We start from the raw sequence: 18,453 nt of genomic DNA on the forward strand, positions 1-18,453 counted from the left end.
TATACAATGACAAATGAGCCTATTCTCTGAAGGAACTGGAGAAAATTTAATACTCATTTTAGGGAACCTACTTTGGTTTTTCTGTCTGAAAATTAGCAATTTCATCTTATATCCAACTTCAAAATAAATTATCATCCTACTAACAACAGTATAAAATAAATTATCATCCTACTAACAATATATAAATTAAATATATAAATATATAAATTATCATCCTACTAACAACAGTATAAAATAAATTATCATCCTACTAACAATATATAAATTAAATATATAAATATATAAATTATCATCCTACTAACAACAGTATAAAATAAAACTGCTTATATTTCTATTTACGGTATACTATTTTGGCATTAATTCAAAAGCAAGAGATTTATCAAACCCATCACAACATCAATAATTTAAATAAAGAATGTTAATATGGTCTTAATGTTTTAAGTCAGACAAAAAACTGACTGGCTTTAACTTTCTGAAGATATAATAAAAATTTACCCAAAATGTGGTGTTTTTCTAGAATCCTACCTAAAGCAAAGTAAGGAAAACACAAGTCTCCCTACACAGACTTCGTCACTTACCAAAGGAACTATCCCATTTATTTTCTTTGTTCATCCAGGATATAAAGAACTTAGGACTTTGGAGGGGTGACAGAAAAAATAAGGGGGATGCTCAAAAGCTAACTAAATTCATAATATGAAGAACACTATCCTCTAAATGAGTACACAAGAAAATGTACTGTAAAATCTTCAAATTGTTGCCATAGACTAAAAAGGTCAATGTGCTACAGAAAAATCTGCAAAGGAACTATCAGCAAGCTACACCCTCCTTACTCACTGAATTGTCATGCAGCACCTGCATAAGAAGCTGTGGGAAATTTTATAAGCCAGATAGCGGTAGCATTCACCAAGAGGTACCATTTCCCTAAGCATGCTCCTAATTCTAGGAGTCCCTAACTTCCCCTCCTCTTCAGCCAACCTACCCCTTGGAAGTGAGGGAAACACAAAACAGAAGCAACTTCCCCTCGCTGGAAAAATCTCACAGCCCCAAACTTTAAATGGAGGGTGGCTGGAGAAAACAAGAGAGCCAAGGGAATGGATTGCAGGGCAATATGCAATTATTGAAACTGGAATTGAGCCTGGAACCTGCCATGAGAGTACTGGCAATCAAACTGTGGTCAGGGCCCCAATTTTAAACCTCTCTCAAGGAATACCACTTCCTGACACAGACACACCTCCCTTTATACCAAAGGAATTCTGCTTGACTTGGTGGAGGAGTATCATCTGTTGGTGAAAGGAATGAAAAGGACTCAACTTAAAATAAGCATGTCTGAAGAATTGGATGAAGTACAATCACTTGCAAATATGTTTCTGTCATTCTTACCTTCTTCCCAATAAGCTTTTTTCGAAGAAATTCCCGGGCTTCAAACATGTAGGGAATGTCATATAGGGGACGCAGTTTCTTATTCTTATCCTAAAAGCAAAATAATATACCACATCAGGAAGAGAAACCAAATGAACACAGGAAATAGTACAATATATTAGAATGTATGTGAATTCAGCTATTTCTCAGAGTCCCAAATATTAAATAAGTGCTACATATCTGATAAATGTTTAATAAATATTTGGCTAAAATGCTTTATAGAGAGTCAGATTATCTTTTTCACATGATAGACTCAAAAATAAGCAATGGAATGTTTGCAATTACCCAAGATGGAAGTAAGTGTTCAACACCAGGAAATAGCAACATAAACTTCAATATATAAGTATTAGGCCCCTTCATTAATGCACTATAAATTTAATTCAATCGCCTTTATTGAGCACCTACCAATTACTGGCTCCATACAAATCATCCCATAAATACATGTCTATATCCTGAACTCAAAAATCTTGGAACATAGTAATAAAAGAAATCCAACAGATATGAGATAGAAAAACAAAGCAGTTTTGGTTAAGTGTTAAATTACTGGGATACAGACTGAACTGAATGCTATAAAAGTTCAGCGATGTGGAAATAAAGAAGCAATCAGGACATGTTTCATTGACAGGATGGGATTTAATTAATGTGAATGTGCAGGACAGAAAAAAAATTAGAGTATGAAAAGGTAGAACAAGGAAAAAAGGAAAAAGGAATGATATTTTCTCTATCTCTTCATTATTTCATGGTTCCCAAAAGATGTGACTGCTCTAAGCAATGTCATTTTGAAATGATGAAAGAGGGTCTAGACAAAGGTGACAGAAGTAAGAATGGATAGAAAGTTAAAGAGATATGAGAACCATCTTAAGAAATGAATTAACAGAAACTGACAAGAGAGTAGATAGAGGGGATAAAAGAGTGGAAATACAATATTGAGCCATGATGACAGGCAAAAGAAATCCAGAGACGTTTGTCTTTTGGTGAGGCTGTGGAGGCACAAAGGATCTAATTGAGAAATAAGAGTCTTAGCTGGACAGATTGGTACATTACCTCAAGGTCTCTCTCACACTAGCCTGCCATTTCCAAGATAACAGAAACCATGTCCATTTGTGTACGCTAAGCATAGTCTTCTCTCATAGCATGAAATTAATTACTAAAGATGGATTCAGTAGCTTCTGACGAAACATTCAGGATGGTATGCAGAAAGAAAGCATGCCAGGAGAACAGGTCTGCATGTGCAGGTTTGGGGATCTCCAGGATACAGGTAATATTTGAAAAAACTACAGGAAGAAAGGAGAAAGCAAGGACTAACTTCTTTGCTAGATGAACAACACTGGCTCCCCCACTTCTCTGGTTGGCTGAGCTGGCTGTGCCTTTGCCATCTATTAAGCACCTGAAAAAACATGAGGCTTCTATAGGATCCATCTGGATTCAAAGCAGAAATTCATAAGTTATTTTATTTTCTTAAATAGCCAACTACTATCAGATAAAGAAGCTTCATCCCTTTAAGATCCCATTTTAAAATTCATTCTAATGTCAATAGTGAGGGAAAGAGAATCAAAATTGATGCTTCTTCCCAGATACTAACTAAGCCTTGATGTCTTGAATACATCATAAAACATTTCGACTCATTGATATAACCAAGAAAACCTCTTATGAGAATTCTTCCTGTTACAAGGAAATTTGAGCTTCACATTCATCATCTGATTGTCAACTATTTCCTCTGCGAGAATTTTTTAAAAGGCATTTATTGTTCTTCCACTGCTCTCCTAGGGAGTAAAAGAACTGCCTTGTCCCAGATAATGTATGAAAATCTACGTACTCTGCACAGAAAGAACTAGGGTATCCAAGGTCTGATCGAGGTCCTAGGATGTCAGGACCATAGCCTAAAAAGTAGGGTACAACGTTGAGCATGAAAATTTTAGAGAAATAAAAATACAGGAGGGGTACAGTGGAGGTAGAGGAGGAGGATGTGTGGGATTCCCTGGTCTCAGGGAATGCTGAGTAACACAACGGACAGATTGGATATTTTACAAATGTCCTGGAAGCCAAGTGAAAATAACAAGCCACAAATCAGAGACTTATTTAGGATCCACAGGTAACATATTATCCTGAAAGAGAGTTAGTGACGACACTCAGTGATAGAGTTAGAATGCTCATTGACAAAAGATGTTGGGTGCCAGTAAGGAAAAGGATTTTTAATAAAGACAAAAATCAATGGTAATCAGAATCAGCCCTCAGGAACAAAGAAGTGCCAACATATTCACGTTCACCAAGCAACAGAGGAAACTCTACTTACAGAGAGTAGCTGTGTGATTACAAAAGCTTTAGTGAACAAAATATTTAAAAACGAATTCAACAAAATAACAGTATTTACTATAAACAGCCATCTAATTCACCACAGAGCTTGAATTTCCACACCTTACCCTATGTATTACGAAGCACCAGGCGTACAAGGGACTGTCAGTAGACTGGAATTCCAAGGTACGAAATACAGTTCCAACGAGCATTCAAAAGATCATGGAGTGATGTACACCTACATGTGTGAAAATGGTTGTCTAAATAAGAATCCTGTTTTGGCTATGGGGTATAGCTCAGTTGGTAGAGAGAGCATTTGCCTAGTATAAGCAGGGCACTGGTTCAATACCCAGCAACACAAAACAAACACACACACACACACACACACACACACACACACACACACACACACATACCGAATCTATTTTGAAGAACTCTGCAGAACTGGGCCAAGTCAAAATACCCTCCAAAGAATGAAAGAAAATAAATAATATGCCAACAAACATCTCCTAATAAAAAAAGAGAGCAACTTCAGAGTTTGATAATATGTCTCTCATGAAACTAGGAAAGAACAAATACCACAAGCAGAAAACAAGATATCAGAAGTGAAAACAGAATGATCTTGTTACTCTAACCCTTCAGAGCTAGGAGCTATTGACATCTGCAAACATCTTACAAGAGAGATATTAGAAGTCCCTAAGACACCACAAAATAAAAGCAATTCCTCCAAATTACCAGGTACATAAAAGCCTTTGAAAGCACTAAGAGGCAATTGAGGTATGGAATATATTCTGAGAAAACAGGACGTTAGCTGAATCTTGCCTGCTAAAAGGGACTGTCTAGTTTCGATTCTGATTTACATGGAAATTTTTTTTTTCCAAAATAAAAATAGAAGAGAATGCTTACTTTATCTGGTGGGCGGATAATATACAAACCAATATGTGCTGTAATCACTGTTCCTCCTGAGAAATGACATTGCATGTAGGCCCTGCAATGACTCACATTGGAGACGGAAGAGATATCTTTTGTCATCTGCCTCTCTTCCCAGGAGCAAGGCCCAACACCCACTTCTCAGCATCTGAAAACACATCTGGCATTTTTGCAGGAAGGTATTTTTGGCAGTTTGCCAAAATGGGGACATCTGGTCAGTGTTCATTTGGAGGGCAGGAAAAGGACTTCAAGTCCACTCGTTGCTCTCAACCCATTTTAGGCCTAATTTTACCTAGTCTAAATTTAAAAACTATAGCCATAAAACTTTGGCTTTGAGTATAACTAAAAAGGACCTCTCCTCTCATTTTTTTTTTTTTAACTTAATGGCTTTGAGATAGTTCAGGATTTCCTAAATAAGTGTGAACAGAAATGTATTATGGTAGGGGTATAGGGAAGCAGGTAAGGGTGGCTCCAGCAACATTTTTAAAGTTCCTTATTTAAGACATCATTGGCTGGGCACGGTGGTACAGGCCCATGATTTCAGAAACTCGGGAGGCTGAGACAGGAGGATGGAATGTTCCAAGGCCAGCCTCAACAATGAAGAGAAACCCTGTCTCAAAATAAAAGAAGAAAAGAATTGGGGGTGAAGCTGAGTGCAGTAGTATAAAAATGTAATCCAGCGGCTCATGGGGCTAATACAGGAGGATCACACATTCAAGACAACCTTAACAACTAAGTAAGACCCTAAATAACTTAGCAAGACCTTGTCTAAATAAAAAATAAATAAAGAGCCGGGGATGTTGCTCAGTGATAAAGCACTCCTGCTACCAAAAAATATGGGGGTGGGGTGGGAGGATATAGCTCAGTGGTAGGGTACCCCTGGGTTCAATCCCCAGTACTCCTCCAAAAAGTATCATGATCAAAGTGAAAAGTTGAAGCACTGTTATTGATAACAAAGATTGTGAAAGAAAAAGCATAATGAGAGGGAATGGCCGGGTGGCGCACCAGTGCAAGCAGGCTTCAAAGTCCCAAAAGAGGTATCAGATGCCCAGCATCTGAAGAAAGGCAAAGAGAACAGCCAAGGTAAATCATGTGTATGCCTGGTGGATTCGGGAAACAACAAAGATACCAGATACTAGAGCAGAGTGTAGGAAGGGAGAGAATGGCAGAAATCTGACATCTGAAATAATCATTCTGGTCTTTGTGAGACCCTGTAACAAGTGAAGGGTGAAGCCTGGAAGACAAATTAGGAAATTATGCTGTAATCTAGGTAAGGAATGAGAGGTTACCAAAGGGTGGCAGTACTGAAGGAAGTTAAAAGCAGTCAGAAGTGGAAATACGAAGTAGATTCTAGATGGAATGGGAGATGTAAACAAAAGGGAGGAACCAAGGAAGACTCCAAGTTATTATTTATTGTTAAAAAACAATGGAAGAATGGGCAAAAAAGTATATATCGGCACTTCACTAAAGAACTCTGACAAGATACTGTGTGCATAAAAAGTATAATTTCAATAATAATCTGAGAAATGTAAATTGAGACCCTACATTACAAACATCATTGGAAAAAAGATGTGAGAAAGTGGGAATGCCCTTTAACTACCAATGGTATAGAATGTTGTAAATACTTTGGCACTTTTACATGGTACTGTATGGTTAAAGTTGGTTAAAGTTGAGGCTATGTATACTTTAATTAGGAAATGCTACTTACAAGTAAGAATACACTCTAAAAAACCTGTCACGTGTGCAAGATAAGGCTATACTGACACTGTGTATCATATAACCACAAAATAGAATACAAAGCAGTTACACTGAATTAAAGCAAGCTAACAAAGGTACAAATTTTAAAACAATAATGAACAGGAAAAAGAACATAAATCCCATATAAATGCAGACTAAAAAAAGACACAAACAATATTATGCTATTCACAGAGCTTTGCTAGCAGCAAAAGTATAAAAATACTTAGAAATAAAAAAAACAAGCTAATGGTTACCAATGTGAGATGGGAGAGGGGTTGAAAAATGGGCTGAGGATGAGCACCCTGGGATGTTCAACTGTACCTGTAATATTTAATATTAAAAGGGGGAAGAGGAAGAAACTGAAAAAGGAACCTAAATGATTTGTTTTGTTATGTTATTCTTTAAACCTGGAACTTTTCTAAGTCAAAAAACGTTCAGGGAGAGGAAATTTTCAAATCTGGTTTGTCACCTTTTCCATTTCCCACAATGTCTTACACTTTTCTCTTTTCAGTAGAATAACTGGGCATCCTTTCTCATAAGAAATGCATTAAATTCCATTTTCTCTTAAAAAAAAAAAAACAAAGATACTCTCTCACAGATGTAATCCTTCCATGAAACAGGAAATAATTTAACTATAAATATGCTGTCAAATAAACAAGGTCAAAAAGAAGTCTGAATTTCACTTTTAAAGGAGACAAACTGTAATATCTTAATTAATGTTGCCAAGTGGAATTATACTGCATGCTGATCTTAAAACTGTTGAATTAAAGTAAGAAAGAACAACAGACATGAACAGATTTAAATGGATAAAATTTCAAACAGTAAATAATGGACCAGTCCCAGTAGCTTTTCCTCATATGCCATTTTAATAAACAAAGGCTGCAATTTCCATTTGAATTACAGACTTAAAATAGGAAGAGTATCATATGCCCTAGGCATATTTACAATCAAGGACCTTTCAATTCCCTTGGCAGCCAGGAGACAGAATCCATAGGGATATTCACTGTTTTGTGGTCATTAACACACACAGTAGCACATTTCTATAAAAGGCAGGTCTGCTAACAGGAAACTATAAGGCAGCAGCAGGGGAAGGTTTTAACTTATAACCACCTTGGCCAAATGGAAGATATCCTGCATCTCCCTAAGATGTCTAACTATACCTGAAGGACTGTGTTCAGGAGCAGTACACACCCAAACAACTCCTCAAAAACTTGCTTCCCCAAAAAAGTCAGCTTCATTTTCCAACTAGCACTATTTCTCACTCCTCGTTCAAAATACCTCTTAAAAGTAAACAGTCTATTACAGAGATGCAATCCAGGTAAGTACTGCATGTATAATTCAATACATTTCATACATATTCTAGGAAGCAAAGAACACATTGTAAATAATGGAAACTAAAATCAAATTTAAAAAATAAAATCTCTTTTAAAAATGTATAGGTGTGGAATCAAAAGTGCTGATTATATAAGATAAATAGTTCCTTTAAATGTATCACTGCTTTTGTATGACCCTCAAATTTCTTGATTTTTTGTAAGAACCCTACTTCATCTTGCTGATCCCTTAAGGATCTATGAGCACTATACAGTGTGAAAAGCACAAGAATTTAAGATATGATAATAATAGCTATTAATGACTACCCTATTTCATAAGCATAATGCAGACAGCAATCTTACCTCATAAGGATCATGAGACCCATAAGGAAAGTGTAAGATACCAAGTTTAAGTGACTTTCCTGAGGACCTCACATAATTATGTAAGGGAAAGCTGGGGTTTTGAGCCCTGCTTTCCAGATGCTCATCACCGGTGGGCCAGATACTGGGCTCTCTTGGCTTGTTTAGGTCAAAAGGCAATCAATAGGGCTGAGGTTAGCTCAGTTGGGAGAGTGCTTACCTTGCATGTACACAAGACCCTGGGTTCTAATCCCTGGCTTCACCACCACCACCAAAAAAAAAAAAAAAAAAAAAAAAAAGGCAATCAATCGCACCTGTGTCAGCAGTGGTCTGGTTTTGGTATGCCTAAGAATCACACCAAAAGGGAATTTACCAAAACACAGACTGCCAGGCCTATACCAAATACTGTAATACAGTAAGTCTAAAATGATTCCCACAGATCTGCATTTAGAAATAAGTAGCAAGGAAGTATGTAGGCTATACTTTGAGAAATGTTGCTATATAGAGGTGTATGCATGCATGCACGTACAGAAGGATGAATGCATGGGGCGGGAGGGAATGTGTGCACACACCTAGCCCCATTTAAATCAATGTCAACAAAAAGGAGGTCAGAAAGCCACACTGAGGAGCTTCATTAATGTCAAAATGGTTCAATAAAAATAATAAACAAACTTCAGTAAGTTAATAACAATTGGGGAATTCAATGCTCCTTGATCTTCTGTACAGGTTAGATAACTGGAAACATGCTAGTAATGGTGACAAAACAAAACTTCTAAAACCTCCTTTGTTCCAACTATTGAAGACTGGATAAGGAAACTGAGAATCCTATTGAGCATGCCATGCTGACCATGCCAGGTAATAGCAGGAATATCCACATCCTCATTCCTTCCCTGACCAAGTCCACACAGACATTCAGCAGTCTAGACCTATACTAGCCATGGTGACAGCAAAAAAGAACCCGAAGTGGCAATTCCAAGAATCAGTCCTGGCTACAAATGTCTTCTGGCAACCTGCCAGTAGAACAGTTTCACAGCATCAAAAGAGGGAAAGAAGTAAAGCAAATTTAGGCAGCCTCATGTCCTTGAAGGGACTGACCCGTTATCTCCAGTGCACAGCGTATGATTATATTCCACAGGAACTTCCACATCCCAAAATTAAAGTACCATTTTCAAGGCTATCATGGAAGGAAAAAAAAAATCTCCCTCTGGAGACTGCTCTTCTACTCAATTACATAAGCCAACTAAGAGCCTTTTCAGAAGTGCTTGCTATTTATTGCTCAGATGCAATAAGGATGGGAAGGAAAGAGACAGCAAGAGAAGAGACGGGTGTGGTGAAAATAAGAGGAGCCAAGCATCAGCACCTCTCTCCCAAGACCCTGTCAAGACTTTAGGAATAGTTAAAAGGCTCCAAGGCTCCAAATCCATTATCTAAGTAGCACACCATATGTGGTCCCTTCACTTGGCTACAAATATTTTTGCAGTAAGAGAAGAGTGGAATGAAAGAACAACACCAACCCTCACAGACCTAAATGCCAAAGAAAACCATGACTCAAAAAGTATGAAGCCGTGTGGCCAACAGAAAAGTGGCTCCCAGACCCACAGAAGGAAATAGAAAAGGAGAAAGGCTCTGGGGACCTGCCCCATCTGCCCTCCCTGCACAAGTGTGAGTTCTAACATGCACCTGAGTAAAAACTTTCTGTCATCCACAAAGTGAAAATGAAAATCTGCTCCGAGGAGGAAATAAGGTGGTGCCACCTTTTCTAGAGGAACAGTGAAGACTCCACTGGCAAGTCTCAGATAATGAAACAGAAAGGGCATGGAATTCTCGAAGAGAACAAAGCTCAAGTTCAGTACTCTGGAAGTCAAAGATGAAAAGAGCTATTCTAGACTTGAAATCAAACATCCCTCAAATATTTTCTGGCACCAAATGATCAAGAGTAAGTGGACAGTCTGGTGTGATCTATTTAACAGAGGCCCAGGCTGTAGATAGAGAGTCTAGTACAAGCTACCAGCCTCCTACCTGGTAACTTGTCTATTTCCTCGTAAGACCAACTTAAATAAAAATCATCTGGCTTTATACATAACTTTGCAGTGAAAACCAAGAGAAATTCCTTCAAATTCCTGCAAAAACCTGAAAAGGGTTTCAGAAAGGTAACTCAAGGAACATTTCAGCAAATATAAACTCCACTGGAAAACAAAATCTACACTTTTAGTGTTACCAGGAAGCAAAGCTACTTAGCTGAGTTAAGTTTTACAACATCTAACATGGATGTTAACAAGAGCTAAAAAGTCTAGACAGAGGAAGAGATAAGCCAAAGTTACAGCACTAATCACTCCCTGCCTTGTATTACCGTAATTTAATTACTTCATACAGGTCTTATCTTCTCTACCAGACCTCATGAGGGACGATCTATGTGAGAGAAAAAAAGATCTTCACAGTACCTAGAAAGTGCCCAACATAGTGCAACATTACTAGAAAAGGCTAACACAATGAGAGAAGAAAATAGGTAATACAGAAAAGTCTACCTAGATTTATTTTTGACAACTCGAACTGTAGCTATTGTGATTATGAGAGTCGATGGAATTGGTTAATAAATCTCACAATGAATTATAAACGAGAGAGCAATACCTCTGCAGCTTCATAACAAAGTTAGCAAGTTCACTAAGCACAGGCGTCTTTTATGGTACGAGTTAACAGCAAACTATTCTACAACTTTCCAGCTGCTGTTATTAACATGATTCTATATTACACAAGAATGAAGATTAGAAAGTATTTAGACTTGCAACTTGATTCTACAACTGTAAAACATAAACTCTATAAGCACACTGATGCAACAGTAAGGCTCTTGGTAGTTTTGTGTAGTTAAAGAAAATCTGAATTTGCAAAATCCAAATAATTAGTATGCTCTCTTTTGACTTGGCTAATTCTTAAAAGCAATCGTCTGTTCTCTCTACAAGTTTGACACAATGAATTCTATTAGTTATGATCTTTCAAATAATATACCTTCAATGTATAATTAGCCAACTTTTATCAGAAATTCTTATGGAAAACATATAATATCATTCTGAGTTCAAAGTACAGCTCAGCTGATATACTAAAAATATCTCAATTCTGACAGTTCAACTCTAAAATAAATACATTACCCTGCAATGTAAAAGGGGGTAATTTCCTAATGTCAATTTCCTAATGAGATCAAAACATGCAGCTTCTCCCCTCAGACCTCACCCTCAATTCCAAATTAAACTAAGCCTAAGCAAGGGCATTTTCTGGAATGGTATTTTTGGGATTGAGACAAAAGAAGGAAAGGAGAGGGTAGTGAAGGATCCTTCAAGCCCTTTCTTAATTATAGAAAGACTAATTTGCAGCAACACCAATAGGTATGACATCTTCCTAAATGAAATACACTCCTCATCTGCTGTTCAGACGAGTGTAGAGAATAGGGAGGAAATAAGAGTCCATCAGTGTCTTCCTGGAAGGGACTCTTTCTACCTAGCTGATGGTTCTGAAAATCAACTGGAAACACAAAATCAATATTAAAAGTGGAAGGGCAAAAGGAATGGGGAGAAGGAACCCTTGAAAGACAAAAGGCAACCTGGAGGTCTTAGAGAGGGTGTGATGCAGGGCAGTGGCACGGCCCAGCCATGTCGCAACTAGCTCTGCCTTTTTTGGCACCATTTGCCTTTTCACTGGAAGCTCATAATTAACCAGTTGGCCCTAAATCATGTTTTCTAGTAATGGAGAAATCTTCTCCCACATTTCTTACCCTTCATACCCAGGCTAAAAATGGAGAGCCTGTGCCCTCAGAAGAGACAACCCTGTTACTTAGAGTACAGGCTACAAGCCAGATGAAACCCATCCAGCACAGTGATGTGCCACAAGCCCTCCCACAGTTCTAGAAGAGGAGAAAGAAACAGGAGGAAAAGAAAACACATCCCTTACAATAGCAAACCAATTTTCTCTGTAAGAAACAGCAGAGTTGGGTGAACCCATTTAGAGGATCATATCATATTGTTAGAGAAATGCTTCTTTGTGAATGTCTTCCTTTCTTCACCATATTAAAAAATAATTATTATTATTAAAGTTTCTTCCTGGAACATCACAGAAGGGAAAATGATGCTGGATATGACACCATTATTTAGCTGATGCCAGTGGAACCTTCAATTGAGCCAGAGTTCCAGTCAAAGTTGTGCAATAAATTGTTGTGAGAGGGAGGGAAAGAGGGAGGGAAAGAGGGAGGGAGGGAGGGAGGGAGGGAGGGAAGGAAGGGAGGGAGGGAGGGAGGGAGGGAGGAAGGAAGGAAGGAAGGAAGGAAGGAAGGAAGGAAGGAAGGAAGGAAGGAAGGAAGGAAGTAAGTTAGTTAGTTCATGGCAGAAAGGTCTCCCTTTTGACAGTTTCTGCCTTGACAGTTGCATCCCTCCAAGATCTAAATCAAATTGCCAGATCTAGTGCCACATATTTTATCCACCAAATTCAACCTACTCTCAGCCTATACTTAAATATTCAGTAAAATAAGGATCGTACCTTTTCAGGACAGATATTCACATAATGTTACAGAATGAAGATTACACTTTCTTTTACCTTATGGTCTATTTGACATTAATTAGAAAACTAATACTTATCATCCACTACTATCATGGCGAAATACAGACAATTAAAATTAAAAGAACTACAAACTGCAAAGACATCTGGCTGGACCACCAAGGGCATGGGAATTTCATTACACATTGCCCCATCGCAGGAAGAGACCCTGACAAGCCTGAAACCAGAGGAGACTGCTGCTAGAAGAATCTGTCCCTTCATTCAGTCTAAAATTAACATGCTCGGGAATTGGTTGGGATTCTTCTGTTCTGACTGCACCCTGTAAACAAGCAGGAAAGTACCAAAGAGTCCACAGAACAGTCTCCAGGAAATAGAGGACGAAGAGCATGAATAGGGGACTCTCACTCTACAACTATTGTCTTCCACAATAGTTTGCTCCTGTGGGAAAGGAGACTGGTGCCCAGGTCTTGGAGAATACCGTTTCACCACAACTTTATGTAATGCTGCTCTGAATTCTCTTGTTCTTCTAACCATAAAAGAAATTGAATAATGCCTGTTTAATAATGTTTTTATACCAATCACATCAGCCTTGCTCTGTGACAAACACAATCTCATCCTTCCTACTGCTGGCCTTCCAGTTTAACTTCCTGAAGACGAAGGATCAGCTCAGCTCTACAGTTCTATCACACTTCATTAAAAAAGAAAATAAAATACCACTAACAGTTTGAATGTTTCGTATGTGCTTGGCACGTTAAACTTGCTAATTCTAATCCCCACAAGAACCAACAAGACTAGAATTCTTAGTTTTTACTTCACAGAGCCATGAGAAATTAGTTGCCCAAGAAATCACTTGCCCCATATCACATACCACAGAACAAAAGAGCCCGGCCAACCTAAAACCCATGCTAGTTTCCCTCTATTAACTGCCTCCCAATCATAGTGGTAGCAAGAACTGGAAGATTCCCTCTTGACTTTCCATTCACATCTGCTTCCACACATAATCTCCCACAGATCTAGAAAGGTCAATTAATTTCAACATACAATGCATGTTCACCCAGAGCCACCAGCTCCTGGGGAACTCACTGAGTTTGAATGAGTTGAACCCCAGTAATAGTGCCAGTTATGAAGCTACTGTCACTCTGTTCCAAATCATTTCTTTTAAAAATCCTACTTTATAATGGGCAGAATACTGGTGAACCATATTTTGGCTTTGCTAGATGGTTGCATCTTCATGTTACCCAAGAGCTCTCTTTTTACCATTTTACTATTCCGACACCTGGCCAAAAAATTCCTCATTACTATATTTGTTCTTTTAAAATAACTGCTGTGGTTTCTGTCTCCTGATATAGCAGCCAAAACCATCCTCTCTATATATAGAAAACTGACCATGGACAGTAGCAGTGCAAGTCTCTTGATAGCCAACATCCCTCAGAGATTAATTCCATATGACCAGCACCTGGCCTACCCCACACAGCATGTACTACTCTATGCAGATGCACACAAATATCCAACCAAAAAAAAACAAGTGCAGGGCTGGGTTTGTAGCTCAGCGGTAGAGCGCTATTCTAGCATGTGCGAGGCCCTGAGTTCGATCCTCAGCACCACATAAAACTAAATAAATAAAATAAAGATATTGTGTCCAACTACAACTAAAAAATAAATATTTTTTTTAAAAAAGAAAAAAAGAAGTGCACATAAAGAGCATCCACAATACTTAAGATAGGTGAATGCAGAGAAATGTTTGGAAGATTTAACAACTGACAATGAATAAAGGGAAGATTTTTCAAACCAGTATGTGTCTAATCTATTAGAGTTTGCAAGATATAAAAATTACACAATAAGGGAACAATATAACCTATAATTTTTTTGCTGCCTGATACACTGTTGAACACTGTCATGGGTACTGCATCATTTTGTGGCTTTTAAGCCAAACCACAGAGAGGTTACATTCATGATTTTGTAAACTGCATTCACAGTAAAGATAGAAAACTAAAGTTAGCTTAGATGTGCCAATGTGGTTACTACATCACATAAATTGGGATGCAAATAATCTGAGGATTGGTGGAGAAAGCAGAAGTCACTAGAGGCCTATAATATCAAGAAAACTGTCATTTTTCTACTACAGCAAGATGGAAAATTATCCCAGATTTGCTATCACATACCTTATCATGCAAAGAACTCTAGAAATTTCTCAAGGCAGCTGCCAAATAAAAAAGTGCAGCTCCTTGGTTATTCAGGGCTGGAGGAGAGAAGAAAAGAAATCTATTGTTTAATGGAGATAGATGCAGGTTTGCAAGATGAAAAAGATCTGCAAATGTCTGACAATAATGTGAGTATACTTAATACTCCTGAACTGTACTTAGTTTTATGTTATATATGTTTACCACAATAATAAAAAAATAGGCCACATTCAAAATAATATTCTGCTGATTTCTTTATTCTGAGAGAAGCATCAGGCATGCTATCAAATTCAATTGAGAATTTTAAGATATGAATTCCATCTTTGTTGAGTGTTGAAAGAGATTGCTCAGTTACAATTTATGGACATAATCAAGTAAGTTGGCCCATTTCTGGTCCCAACAACTGCATTTCAAATTGTCTGGTTCCTGAATAAGCCCCACAAATGAATCTTCTAATCCCTCTTAATGCTATTTCTTTTGGCAGAGTGTAACTACTATCTTAGCATGAAATATTTTGTCAACTAAAACGCCAAATGTTCTGCAAGACCATCTTCAACTGCAATCCTCTACTTCCAGGAAGTCTTCTATGAATTCTCTAATCAAATATTCTTTCTTCTTTCATAGCACATTTAACCCAAGCCTGTATAAATGCATCTCACATCCCACAGGAGATATGAGGTTAACAACAGCATCTTCCTTTTTTATACCACTATATTCATTTCATCCCCAAAGCAATTCAACAGAGTGAACTTATCACTACATTTAAAAACTAGAAAATGGCAAAGCAAAAAGTATATTATTACTTAACTAACTCCAAACTCCGTGGCCACTGGATACTATCACAAGGCATCTACAATCCTATGATGCCTTTCCAACAGCTTAGAGCAAGAAGAAAACAACCATTTCCTTTCCTCCAAGCACTAAGCTCCTTGCCCTAAGAGGGAGAATTTGTATTCCCTATAAAGCACCCTCACCCACCAAGAGATGTGTACAAGGTGACCTCCTCATCTGGAACCTGAGTTCTGCCTCGCAGCTAGATGACAAGGATGCTGGGCAGCTCCTAACAAATGTTGCTGAATGCAAGAAACTATCCAGGGTCACTGCTAATGAGAAGCAAGAACATCTTGCAACCTAGCTACAGAATGTTCACCTAATAAATCTTACAGATTTGAACACAACCCAAGACCAGGAGGTTACAACAACAAAAAAAAAAAAAAAAAAAAACAAACAAACAAACAAAATTCAGAATCACCAGCCTAAGAATCTACATCACCACCTCTATGCTTATAAAAGGCATGACCCATAAGCTTTGATATCAGAACTAAACAGACACAAAAGAAAAGGAAATAATAAAAACATGAACACTTTTTTTTTAAAAGAGTTTAATGGTAAGACACTATCACTATTTCTTCAGGATATTCCTCCTTTTGACTTGATTTAACTTCATTGATTTATTTTGATCAAGGATAAGACGTCAGCAATCTAAATGAAATAGGGGATCAGTAGAAAAACATTATAGCCCTGCAAATGGATCAGCATGTCAGGCCCAAAAGAAATATAATGGCGGCCTAACAAGCCGATGAGTAGGGGAGACCAACCAGCATGCCTGTTTTATTGCAGTATGTACACAGCATAATCTAAAAGAAACTGTGTCTTTTGCATGTTTAGGTGCTGTCAGTATGCCGATGGCCCCAAAAGTTTGGTTTAAATTAAGTGTGATAACAATACCATGATGTGGGATTGTTAGTCTGTCAGAGTAAGACATGTAAAATTCCTTTATTTTAGCTGTAAAAAATTTCAATAATTTATCTCACACTAATTATGAACTCAGATTTAATCAGACACGGCTAGGCTCAAGCTTATGCATGTATAATTTATGAATTTAAAAAGTTCACCAATCGATTTAAGTATAACTAAGGGTTATGTTTAAGCTTCTTAACTTAATTAATATACTGACAGACAATTGATAGAACCATAAATCTACCATTAACAGCGAATCAAGATCGGCTGTTTCTTGGCAGCAATGAACAACAAGTCTGGCTCACAAAACCCAGAAGAAAGTGGAAAGAGAGAGAGAGACAACGAGAAGGATGGCTGGGGATGTAAGGTGCAGGGTGGGGGTCATTCTGGGAAAAACTACAAATTTAAGATGTATATATGTGCCAGTCACTGGAAAAACTGTTCCTGCTCAAGCAGCTTTACCTATACAGATCAAATGATTACAATACTGAGAAATACATGCAAAGTGCAATGTATATATACCAAGCTCACAACAGTAGAGAGGAGAAAGCACCTAAAGTCTTAAAAAGTAGAGATAGCTTCATGAAATGATGTTTGAGCTCAGGCTTGAAGGATAGGTGACCAGCTGCTACAAAAGAGTGCAAATGTGTAGCCAATTTGGGGAATGGGAAGCAGGCAGCTGAAAGAGAAACACACAGAATAATCAGGGCATCCATGATCCAAGTGAGAAGAGAGTTTAAAAAATGAAGATCTGAAAACAAAGTCAAATTCAAAGCAGTCACAATAAGGCCAGCAACATGCCCTCCAGAGAAAGGTGGTAAGAGGATTTTGATGTCAGCCTCAGCAACTTAGCAAGACCCTGTCTCAAAACAAAAAATTTAAAAAGGGCTAGGGATATAACTCAGTGGTATTGGGTTTAGTCCCCAATACCAAGGAGGGGATGAGGATAGAGAAAGACAAGAAAGGCAGTTTCAGTCAGATTCTAGTGAGTTGAATAATTAATGAAATGTAGACAGGCTATGTACAGACATCTTTCAAGAAAGAGCAGTAACTAAGAAGGGGTACTGTGGTTAAGGAAGAATACTGGATTAGTTTAATCCATAAAGTCCCAAGTTTTCAATTCTCCAAATAGTTCCATGAAACTGACACAGGTGTATTTCCACAGGCTGCAAATCAGTCTAGAGCTTTTGTTTTATGTATTTTTTCATCTATACATATATTTCACATGAAAATATATGTATATATTTTTTAACGCTCTAATCAGTCACTCATTACTTTTCACAAAAGACTAGAACTCTAGAAACCTAACATTTACTTCAAAAGTTAAAAGTTAAGTGGTGTAAGGATGGGGCTGCAGCTCAGTGATAGAATGCTTGTCAAGCATGGGTGAGGCACTGGGTTCGATGCTCAGCACTACATAAAAAATAAATGACTAAAATTAAAAATAAATGACTAGATTTTTTTTTAAAAGTTAAGTGGTGTATTTATTGTTCAATTTAAGTTTTTATAGGTGTCCCACATTTGGGGTAACTGTACTTAATGGGTTAAAAAAAGATAAAAATCACTGTTATTGAATGATTAAGTTAAACAGATAGTGAATAGAACAGTTGGGATAAACTGTCATATCAATCCAGAAAGATGTGATCATGAATGATTCACAAATATTCTATTCCCTGATCTGCTAATTACAAACTGTATGATCTGAGAGCTACATATTTGTTTCCAACAGGGACTTAAAACATATTCATCTTTGTAGCCCCCAGCACCTAGTACTGCATCTGACACATGGTACACACTCAATTAATGTTTGTTGAATAAAATTACTTAATCTCTTCGGACTTCAATTTCCTCCGTTTAAGAGAAGAAAAAGAATTGGCTAGTTCTAGATGATGTTCCTTCTAGCTCTAAATACCCATCATTCTGTCAGTGTTACATAAAATGGGTCA

At 37.6% G+C, this 18,453-nt stretch overlaps 1 protein-coding gene across 1 annotated transcript in view; it reads right to left on the reverse strand.

Annotated features, from left to right (window-relative positions):
* Snd1 (staphylococcal nuclease and tudor domain containing 1) overlaps positions 1 to 18,453 on the reverse strand; it is a 410,467-nt gene that overhangs the window by 258,262 nt on the left and 133,752 nt on the right. The window contains exon 11 of the mRNA XM_005319414.4: positions 1,381 to 1,470. Within this exon, the coding sequence (XP_005319471.1) occupies positions 1,381 to 1,470 (90 nt within the window). The remainder of the gene's footprint in view (positions 1 to 1,380; positions 1,471 to 18,453) is intronic.

The sequence above is a fragment of the Ictidomys tridecemlineatus genome, chromosome 2, assembly GCF_052094955.1.
Source record: "Ictidomys tridecemlineatus isolate mIctTri1 chromosome 2, mIctTri1.hap1, whole genome shotgun sequence".
Classification (NCBI taxonomy): domain Eukaryota; kingdom Metazoa; phylum Chordata; class Mammalia; order Rodentia; family Sciuridae; genus Ictidomys; species Ictidomys tridecemlineatus.